General features: G+C 33.7%; 1 protein-coding gene across 2 annotated transcripts; it reads left to right on the top strand.

Annotated features, from left to right (window-relative positions):
* The first annotated feature begins 418 nt into the window (after positions 1-418).
* On the top strand, positions 419-3749 carry LOC145005935 (putative ethanolamine kinase). 2 transcript variants are annotated; one of them, XM_078965039.1, is made up of 11 exons: positions 419-638; positions 1634-1725; positions 1797-1903; positions 2006-2111; positions 2209-2331; positions 2406-2497; positions 2623-2707; positions 2792-2897; positions 2983-3049; positions 3121-3213; positions 3366-3749. In XM_078965039.1, exons 1-11 carry the CDS (start codon positions 505-507, stop codon positions 3483-3485), a joined length of 1125 nt encoding a protein of 374 aa, XP_078821165.1. In that variant the 5' UTR covers positions 419-504; the 3' UTR covers positions 3486-3749. The 2 variants fall into 2 exon arrangements, with proteins under 2 accessions (XP_078821165.1, XP_078821164.1); XM_078965038.1 differs by having other exon boundaries at positions 2599-2707.
* The last annotated feature ends 8090 nt before the right edge of the window (positions 3750-11839 follow it).

Here is an 11839-nt window from a genome sequence, read left to right as displayed (position 1 = left end):
TCAAACTATTTACATAAAAAAACAAAATAATGTGTTCATTCAGGATAAAATCAAACATCAAAATTAAGTTTTTAGCTTTTAAGACAAATCCAAATTAAGAAAAAATCTTGTTTGTGGACTGTGGTATAAAGTTTTTATTATAAACAAAAAGCTTTTAATCTAAAAGTTAGTTCAAATAACTTGTAGATATTTTAACATTAGTTTTTATGCAATTTTACATTTTTTTAAAAATTTTTGATTAGTTTGCCAAACTATTTAGTTTAGTTTTGCATTTTGCACATTCATAATGAAAGGACTAAAAATAGTTTAATTTTAACTATAAGGGTGTATATGAAATATACACTAAATTGTAAGGGCAGCTATTGTAAATTATCCAATGGAATGTTATATAAAAAAACAGCCCCCTGGTGTGATGCTTCGCAATCTATGTAACCCCACATTTGAATTTCTTCACACCACACGCAGAAGCATCGGAGATTTGCAGAGGAGAAGACGGTGGTAAGCATGGGTGCAGTGAACCTCTTGAACGCCATAGAATTCTCGGATGAAGTTCGCAATGGGTGTGACATTGAGGTGGTTCGTTCTTCACTCGCTGTCGATCATACCCTTCCTTTGCCGGAGATGAAACCTCAACTCGTGTAAGCTCTCGTGATGCATTTGACATGATTTGAGCTTAATTTGATTATGAAATTAATGAATGAATTCACTCCATTTCTGTTATGTTTTATAAGAGAGAGTTTATGATGTTAATCGGCGGAAACGTCCATGTATTATATGATGCATTTGACATGATTTGAGGTTAATTTAACTATGAAACGAACGAAGAAATCACTTCAGTTCTGTAATTTTGTTAATAGAGAGTTAGTATGTAATTAGCGAAAGCGTCCATGAATTCTGGAGACGATTTAACTAGTTTCATGTCTGGACGATTGCTATGAAAATCTGATGTTTTAGTAATTGAAAATACTGAATTTCTGGTTACGTTAATTGCTAGGAAAGCTGTATTATCGTTTTACTGATTCTTAAATTAATATCTAATTACTTTGATCTGTCATTGTTTCCTCAATTTCGATATGAAAGATGAACTAGAAACCAATATAAGCTTAACCAGTTTCACGTCTGAATGATTGTTATGAAAACTGATGTTCTAATAATCACAAATTGCAAGAAAATACTTACGCTGATTCCTACAGAAACTGTAAATCAGAGCTAATGCTTGATGTTGGACTTGTTCTATCGTATTAATTACTTTGATTTGCTATTGCTTCCCAAATGCTTGAAGTGAAAAATGAACTCCACACGCAATATATATAAAACTCATTGACTCATTCAATGCCCCCTTTTGTCAACTAAATTGATAAACTAGAACACGTTTGCTGATTTTTCTACTAGAGTATTAAGTTAGTTTGCTGATGTTTCTCCAACATTTGATGTAGAAATCAACTACCCCTATAATCCTATTCCCCTTTGGTCAAATAAATTGGTAAAAACATAACATTATCTGTTAATTCCTTTTCCATTATATTAATTAGATTCTTCTATCATTTAAAAACCACATCAATTTCCCAATAACAGTTTAAACTTAGCATTAACTCCTCTAATCTTATTATGTGATTGAATTTGACTTTGTCAGAGAACTTTGCAAGGATCTTTTCAAGCAGTGGTCAAATTTAGATGAATCACACTTCTCTACTGAGAAAGTTTCTGGTGGAATTACAAATCTTTGTAGGTATCTTTAACAAATATGTATTGTACACATGTATCTATCATTCATAATCTTATTTTTGTTACTATAGTACTTAAGGTATCTGTAAAAGAAGAAAATGGGAATTGGGTTCATGTAACAGTTAGATTATATGGTCCAAATACTGAATACGTTATCGATCGTGAAAGAGAACTACAGGTTAGTAATTACTAATTATTATCTGACTTTTGAGACATAAAATTAAAATGCAATATATATTATTTTTTTTCTACATTTTCACTTTGTAATTCATATGAATAGGCTCTTCATCACCTCTCAGCTGCTGGATTTGGTCCCAAATTATTAGGAGTATTTGAAAATGGAATGGTGCAATCCTTTATACATGCACGTACTCTAGAAACAAAAGGTGAGAAACAAATTATAATTATAATATCCTAGTAATGCTATAATTGGTTAAAATTTTCAAAATATAATTTTTTATTTTTCAAATATGTATTTTACAGATATGAGAAATCCAAAGTTGGCAGGTGAAATTGCAAAACAACTTAATAGTTTCCATCAAGTAAAAGTTCCAGGATCCAAGGAACCCCAGCTGTGGAATGACATTTTGAAATTTTATAAAAAAGGTAATTTTTTTTTTTATATATATTTTTTTCTCATTATACTATCTATAAATTGCTGAATTTTGTTTTTATTACAGCATCCAAGCTTACTTTCGATGATTGTGAAAAGCAGAAAAAATACACACAGATTTCATTTAAAGAAGTTGAAGTTGAAGTTCTTGAACTCAAGGTAGCTTCTTTATCTTTTATAACTAATAATCACATATAAAAAAATCTGTATGTTAAATATCAGTTTTGAAAATTTAAAAGAAGTAGAGTTTATTTTTTTAGAAATGTTTGGTGATTATGAGACAGGAATTGACAGGTCATCTTAAATCCCCTGTGGTGTTTGCTCATAACGATTTGCTTTCTGGGAATCTTATGTTTAATGATAATGAAGGTATCTTAAAATTATATTATTATTTTCATAATATAGTTTTCTAATCATTTTTTTTTTTTAAAAAAAATTTACCTATTGGAACAGAGAAACTTTACTTCATAGATTTTGAATACGGATCCTACAGTTATAGAGGCTTTGACATTGGAAATCACTTCAATGAATATGCTGGATACGAATGTGACTACACACTGTACAACATCTTCCTTATTTTAAATCAATAAATATAAAACTAGTTTTATATTTTTATGTGGTGATTAAGTAATTATGTAATGTAGGTACCCAAATAAGGATGAACAATATCATTTTTTCAAACACTACTTAAACCCTGAAAAACCAAATGAGGTACAAAATTTCAAACTACAATGCTACAATAAAGAAATGAAATAATAACTAACATTTAAATATAAATTTAGGTTTCGGATAATGATGTGGAAACACTGTATGTGGAAACTAGCCTTTATATGTTGGCTTCTCATTTGTATTGGGCTTTATGGGCTTTGATCCAGGTAGTACTCAAACCATTCTGACTTTTCCTAATCCATATTCGATGACACGTTTATTTACACATAAATATGTGCGTTAATATTAATGGATAAAAAATGTAAGTTATTATTATGGGTAAGGGTTTGTGTTAATGGGTTGATATATTATTTGACAGGCGAAAATGTCACCGATTGAGTTTGATTATCTTGGTTATTTCTTTAAGAGATATAATGAATACAAGAGGCAAAAGGACGTGTGTTTTTCTCTAGCAAAGTCTTACAATTACAAATCTTGATATGAGACATCCATGTAAACGTGGGGTTTTGGAAAAAGGGAGTTTTTTTTAGCTTCTATATATTCAAAACTTGATAAACACAACGAAATTCATTAGGATTTAGAAGAAATCATTATCAATGGTTAATAAAACATGGAAAATAGTGTAAACTTCATTTGTAATCATGAAATCTATATATGTGATCGATAAAATATGTTGGTTGTAATAATAGACAATAAAACGTAACACTAGCTTCTTATTTATTGCCTTTTGGTTGCCTTTCAATATTTTTGATAGGTTTGATGTTCAGTGATAGTACTTTGAATCTTCGGTTAAGATTCTATCAAATTAAAATTTAGATGAGTCTTGAGTTTTCAAGAATTATAGTATTTGGATTATGAGGTTTCATAGTATTGAAGGTTTGCATGAATCTTGAGTCTTGAAGATTCAAAATAACATTTAGATATGTTGGATTGTCGTAAAAATAAAATTAAAATGATCAAAAATATGAAAAGTTGAGATTGAATGTGAAAATATGTAGATATTTGACACTATTTGTAAGAGAGAGAAAAAAAAAGGGTTCGAACTTTATACTTTTATGTGTATGAGCAGATGTAGATTTATTAGATAACAAGTTTTATCCAAATAAATCGTAACATCCTATAAAATATTGACATGTGGTAAATTCTACATTAAAAAAATATTTAATCATTGTTTGAGATAAAACCTAAAAGGATTTGAGGGTTAGATAACTTAGATTGCAACTTGCAAGAGATTGACTATTGTTTCTGTTATATAACGTTTCTTGTGTGAATAATTCATTAAAAACCACCAATAAAAATGAATGTTAAAAATTATAATAATGTTTTCTAAATTTTTTTTTATCCTTTTTAAACACGGCCCACTTTCCTTTTTTTCTCTCCTTTTCATTTTATAAGAATTTTTTGTGTACTTATCTTTTCTCCTTTTTAAGTATTAATTAAAAACATCATAATTAAAGATAAAATTTTAAACATGGCAATACTTTTATGAAAACAGTTTGTTCAGAATATGCCGCTTTAATAATGACAAACTATATGAATAAACATGAGTACTCTTACGGTGAAAGAACTATTATGTGAGTGCATTTTGACAATAAATCCTACAAAATGATATACCTTTTTACCGCGTGGGTTATTTCATGAGTTCAAATTTTGTAAAAAGTGCCATGATATTTTATTTCATATGTGATTATTTTTATTATGACCATTTTTTTAAACTTGATTAGTTCCATAATGTTTTTTAAGAGAAGCCACGTTTATTGTGATAAGTTTTAATTTATAGTCGTTTACGTATATATATGATATATAATAGTTTATAACAAAAAAATTGTAAAAGAAAGTAGAAGGTAGGGCCACTGAAATCATTAAAGCGTGTTCATTTGACAAAGGAGTTTCTATTTATATCACAAAATTGATATTATAGAAGCAACATAGATTTTAGAAACGTTACGTACATGTTTTCTTTCACAAATTGATGAACTACCATATAATGATCATATACAAAATTGATTATTAATGATAATTGGGATATATAAGATATATCTACATAATCATCTATGATTAAGACAAATTACCAAACATAATTATGATTAAATTAATGTTCTCCAACACAATTAAAGTTGTTACCTTTATTACTTAATCTAAGATCTGATTAATTCTAGCTCTAACATTTTAATGATAATAAACTATTAGGTAAACAAGTTCATGCAATTCAAATGGTCATTAAACTACATTTAACTTGAATCAAAGCAACATGCAGTGGCGGATCTTAATAGAGGCCGGGGGGCCATAGCCTCCCCGGTTTTAAGCCTTATGCCTTACATATATAGTTTATTTTAAAAAAATTAAATCCATTGTCATTATATTTGTTAATTTAGCCCCCTGTTAGAGTTACAAAATTTAGTTATAAACCCACAAAATCATCCGAAAATCACTGATGAAATCAAAAATAAAATCTTTGATAAAATAACTAATATAATTAAAAGAATGGTATTACATTAGGAAACTTATACAAGTAAGAAACTATTTTTTAAACTCTATAAAACAAAATCAAAGGTACAAAATTATTAACTCAAGATTTGAGTTTAAGAAAATAATAAAGATTCTGGAATTTCGAAGCCGGAAACATCCATCTCACCGGAATAATATCGTTGACCAACTGCATCTCGCCCATATGTCTTTGTCGCCACTTGTCGGACCACCTCTTTTCCATCGTCGGCTTATCGATTCTCCGTCTTGCTCTCTTTTCTTTGTCGTTCTCTCTGCCTGCTACCGACAACCACTCTTTCTTTCCAATCTACTCCCCAGATTCCACAAGAAGACTACTTCGGTATTTTTTTTCCCTTTCTCTCTCTAATTCTCTTGAGTCTTATTCCCTCTCTTGTTTTATGTCTGTGAGTCGTATACTTTAGTACTTGTCTTGAGATGACGGTGGAGGGCATATAGGTAGCACGCATACTTTATCTGAAAAGTCTTTACCCTATTAATGATAACATTTGTTTTAAATTTATTGATATTATTTATTGGTTTTCTATTATATAAAATCTTTATAAACACCAAAAACATAATCGATTAAAATCATAATATATTATGATTTTAATCGATTATGTTTTTAGTGTTTATAAAGATTTTATATAATAGAAAATGTAACACCCATAATCAGAAAGACCAGGAAAGGAAAGAAAAGCCCTAAGTCAAAGGAGTCAACTCTTCGAGTCCAAGAAGGAACTTGATGAGTCGGAGCGTGACCCGTGTCGCGGATTAAGTGACCGACTCGGCGAGTCGGGGAGACCGACTCGGCGAGTCTGGTCTGGGTTGGGAAACCCTAACTTCCGGACTTGGTACCTTATTCAAGCATCATTGCAGGCCTCCACCCCAGCCTCCATCACTCCCTTTACCTACTCTCAAAACCCTAAGCCTCCATTGTAGAGCTCTCAAGCTTTCTTTGCCATTTTTGGGTGCTTTGAAGCTAGAATGAAGAAAGGAACCTTTGGTGATTCAAGAATTGGCATTAGATTTTGAGTTGGTGTGATATTTCAGATCATTTGAAGGTATGAAGCTCATACCTTGGCTGTTATTTATTTAGCTCCCCTTTCCTAGTTAGATTTTATCATTTTAGGGCCATTTCCAAGGTTAATTCGTGTATTGTGCCTTGGTGAGCAAAGAGAACTTCATATCTAGGTTTGTCTTGGCCTAGAAACCCATAAAGTATCAGTCTTTGGTGCATTGGTGAAGCATGTTTGTCTCAAACCCTAGCCCTAGAGTGTTTCAAGCCTATAACTCCTTGGTTTCACGTAAAGTTTGCAACTTTACGTGAAGGGTGGGCCTTAGAAGTGTGGATCTACAGTTTGGAGCCCCTGCATGGCTCGAAAAGTCACTGTATGGGTTAAGAACTAAAGCGACTCGGTGAGTCACATGGGTGGACTTGACGAGTTGTATGAAGATGGGCAGGAACTCGACGAGTTGGAAGAACAACTCGTCGAGTCTGTTGAAGATTGCCTTGGACTTGACGAGTCTGTTCTTGGACTCGGCGAGTCTGGTCGCAGAAACCTAATCTTCTTTGGTTAAGACGCAGATCAGTGAGTTGATTGGTGACCTGGTGGGTTTGGTCAGGATGGGACTCGGAGATCGTTGAACTCGACGAGTCTTGGGGTGACTCGGCGAGTTGAGTGGTATTTGGAAGGATTATGAGTTTAGGAACTCGGTGAGTTTTCGGGTTGACTCGGCGAGTAGAGTCAACTGAAAGGTTGACGTTGACCAGCACTTTGACTTTGACCAGAGTTGACTTAGTTTGACTTCTAGAGTTCAGCTTAGGCTAAGTGTTGTTATTGGTATTGGTAGCTCAGGGAGCTAGAGGAGCAGCATTTCGGAGAGTCGTCGGATAGCAGCCAGAGGGTTATTGGTCGAGTTCAGCAGTTTAGGTGAGTTTCGTTCCAGTAAGAACGGGTCGAGTTCAGCAGTTTAGGTGAGTTTCATTCCATCCGGACCTCGGTCCAATGCAGTAGTTAGAGTGCTTGATGTCTTTGCGATTCAAGCATGTTTTATGTTATGTGTTCCGGACTCCGGTCCGATGCAGTATGAAGTATATGTGTTCATGCTAGTTGATATGTATATGCTATGTTATGTTTAGTCAGCTCCGGACTTCGGTATGATGCAGGGGCAAGGCCCCAGTTAGTCCAGACTTCGGTCTGATGCAGTTAGCCGGACTTCGATCCGATACAGGGGGCAAGGCCCCAGTTAGTCCGGACTTCGGTCCGATGCAGTTAGCTGGACTTCGGTCCGATGCAAGGGGCAAGGCCCCAGTTAGTCCGGATTTCGGTCCGATGCAGTTTCCGGACTTCGATCCGATACAGGGGGCAAGGCCCCAGTTAGTCCGGATTTCGGTCCGATGCAGTGAGCAAGGCCCAATATGTGCTTTATATGTTATTGTATGGTATGTGGTAGTTTGGGGGAGCTCACTAAGCTTTGTGCTTACAGTTTAGGTTTTGGTTTCAAGTACTTTCGTAAGCAAGGGGAAGAGCTCGGATTGATGACATGGCACACACCACAGTTGCAGTTTATTCCTGGGAGTTTCATTTAGATATTTCGATATGATATTAACTACAGTTTTGAATTGATACATTTACTATGGCATTTGAGACATACAATTCATGGTTTTATTATCAAATAGTTGATGTTGCGATTTTTAGTAATATTAAAACAAAATTTTTTGGGTCGTTACAGAAAACCAATAAATAATATCAATAAATTTAAAACAAATGTTATCATTAATAGGGTAAAAACTTTTCGGATAAAGTCTGCGTGCTACCTATATGCCCTCCACCATCATCTCAAGACAAGTACTAAAGTAGATGACTCACATACATAAAACAAGAGAGGGAATAAGACTCAAGAGAATTAGAGAGAGAAAGGGAAAAAAAATTACCGGTGTAGTCTTCTTGTGGAACCTGGGGAGTAGATTGGAAAGGAAGAGTGGTCGTCGGTAGCAGGCAGAGAGAATGACAAAGAAAAGAGAGCAAGACGAAGAATCGATAAGCTGACGATGGAAAAGGGGTGGTCCGGCAAGTGGCGGCAAAGACATATGGGTGAGATGCAGTTGGTCAACGACGTTATTCCGGTGAGATGGATGTTTCCGGCTTCGAAATTTCAGGATCTTTATTATTTTCTTAAACTCAAAATCTTGTGTTAATAATTTTGTACCTTTGATTTTGTTTTATAGAGTTTAAAAATAGTTTCTTAGTTGTATGAGTTTCCTAATGTAATACGATTCTTTTGATTCTATTAGTTATTTTATCAAAGATTTTATTTTTGATTTCATCAGTGATTTTCGGATGATTTTGTTGGTTTATAACTAAATTTTGTAACTCTAGCAGGGGGCCAAATTAACAAATATAATGACAATGGATTTTTTTTTAAATAAAACTATATATGTAAGGCATTAGGCTTAAAACCGGGGAGGCCATGACCCCCCAGCCTCTATTAAGATCCGCCACTGGTTGCATGCCACAAGGATTAAATAGTTTTAGAATGCTTGATTTAGCCTTATTGTGCAGCTCTTGTTTAAGTCCACCATTGTAGTACAGGATCTTTCAGCTGAAAGATTGCTTAATTTTTTTGCATGTAATTGTATTCATAAGATAATTAGTTGATATTGGTAGAAGTTTTTTCTATGACTGACATCAGGGTGAGGTGGGACTTCCTAGTGACCTGGGAAGAGTGTTAGAATGTGCTCGTGTAGGCACTTGCATAAGAGAAGTCTTAGAAAGAGAATCTAGAAAGATTAGCAGTGTGTGTTTTTTTCGAGCGCGGGTATATGTGATTTGATCGGTTGGTTGTCGTCTTGAGTAGTGACTTGGGAACCTTGAGACAATTCTTGGGACGAATACATATATGTATGGAAGGTAGTTTAGGCACAATACTACCTGAAATGCAGGATCCGTACAGGGATCAAGAAGAGTTGAAAAGGTTATTAAGGAGCTGGTTGAGGGTAAATAAAATGGTTTGTCACCATGATTAGTTGCATTATGTTTATGTCCTTATCGATCTTTCAATTATGGTTGTTCAGGATGAGGACAAGTCTGGTAATTGTTCGGACCTTAGTATCCATGACACAGTGAGTTTCAATGGTGCAGACCGGTGTGAGTTAGCTGAGTCGAAGGTCTCAAGGGCCTTGTTCAAGTAGAACTAGACTGAGTCGTGGGAACTCAAGTAAAAAGTGATTGTGGTAATCGACTCGAGGATTGTAGCCTGAGGATGGGTGGTCAGGCGATGGATTGGGATGTCATTTTCTACGATGGTGTTATATTCCTTTAGCTTCCTATGTTGGACGGGAAGAGGGGGAGAGAGGTCGGGCATATGATTTTAGATTTAGGATGTATTCCCAACACGAGACTAGTGAGTAGATACAGGTTCAGGCACCACTGAAGTGAGAGATTAAGGCTTTGAATAATCGTTTGGATGGTTTAGGTAGTTGCGGTTGACGCAACGAGTATGGTATGTATACCTCGAGATATTTTAGTTGTGGACAAGAGAGTCATTTCTGTTAAGACTGTAAAATGAGAGATCAAGGATATGCTTTCTTTGAAACCACTTAGGTCGGGTTATAGTTGATTGATTACCACAGGAGAGGTGGTTTATACAAAAGAATAAGTAAATTTGTAAAGTAAACTATGTTTCATCCGACATGTAAAAACAAAGTTGGAACAAATTTGTAAAAACTTTTTGGGTTAAACTGTAAAAAAAAAAAGGGGAAAGAAGAAGAAGAAGAAGTTAGTAACATTTGTTGTGCAAGTGATATCCAGCCTTGCTGAGTTGATACACCAGATTTTATCCCCATGTGGTGCGTGAGGTTGAGAGTGAGATTCCCTTAAACTATACTTGTAGGGAATTCCCTAGAAATCCCTATGGGGACTGGATTTGCCTTGTAAATGAGCTTGAACCCGGGGTGCTCCCTAGAATATTACGAGTAGACTTAATCTTAATTCGTTTGTCGTTTAAAAAAAACATGTGTCGTATCTATTATAACAAGTCTTATGGATAATTCATGACAATTTTTATGATTGATTATCCCTTAGATGTAATAAAATACATGTGTATTTTAGAGAAATTTGAAATATTTTTTGATTATGATAGTTTTTTGTACGCATTTAAGTTTATTAGTTAAATATATACAAAAATGGCTATATATGTACAATTTAAAAGTTGATTACCCTCACAAGTTTAAAGGTTGATGGAGATGGAAATTAAGAAAAAACCCTTTCATTGTTGGTCATCTTGTCTTTTTTTAACATATATATAAGCTTGTTGGTCAAATGTTTAAAAAAAACCTAAATATATGTTCTTTTTTAACAATTCTAAAACTTTGTTACATTCACAATTCATTGTCTCTTTTGGTTATTTGGAAGAGCTTGAACCATATGTTCTTTGGTTTTAATTTTTTTAAACAACAAATAATTATATTTTTCTCTTCTCCTTAGGATTGAACTCAAGACCTTCTACTTAGTTATTAGTTTAAACCCTCCATGTAATGGGCTAGCCCCAACTTGTTTTTGGTTTTAACAAAAGAACAATATATTAAAGTTGGTACGACTCAAATGACCAAAAGGGTCAGATTTCATGTAAACTGTTACAAGCTTGGTTATTATAAAAGACAAAATAATGCAAAACTGTTTATTATGAAAGACAAGATAAGACACAACACAACACAACACAATAAGTTTGTACTCCATTTGACATTCATTAGTTAGACAAAAGACATTCATACCCTCATCATTATCACTATAACAATCCCAAAATATAGATCTGTTCCGAAGCAACAGCAACCATAGTAAACTCCATTAAGCCAAGGAATCTTGATCTAAAATATACAACATGACTACATGAAGCCATGGGACCTCATGTCGCCATTTATAGGTATGATTGTAATTTTATATGAATAGTTGGGTCTCAATCGGCTAATATTGGCCCACACTGGCCCATACATGTTATTTTTAATACCTCAAACCCAAAGTTACAAACTATAAACCATTATGAAAGCAACCAACTTCTTAAAACTTATAAAGTACTCAAAATTTTGTATCCATGTGGAACTTTTTGTGTTATGAACTCCACAACTTAAACTCCTTCTCACTCTTCTATCCATGTGAGATGAGTTGTCACTATTACCATCTAATTAAGAATAAGTGTAAAATTACTTAACTATCCCTGACCTCAATCAAATATAATCCGAGTATTATTTGATTTTGATCCTTGAAGTCGCAATAATCACTTTAAAAACACACATTCAAAACACTCCATAGTTTGTACCAAAAGTTTACATGTTGAACACAAGATATA

This window comes from Lactuca saligna, chromosome 7 (genome assembly GCF_052625555.1).
Source record: "Lactuca saligna cultivar CGN05327 chromosome 7, ASM5262555v1, whole genome shotgun sequence".
NCBI lineage: Eukaryota > Viridiplantae > Streptophyta > Magnoliopsida > Asterales > Asteraceae > Lactuca > Lactuca saligna.
This window is presented reverse-complemented; position numbering and strand designations above follow the sequence as displayed.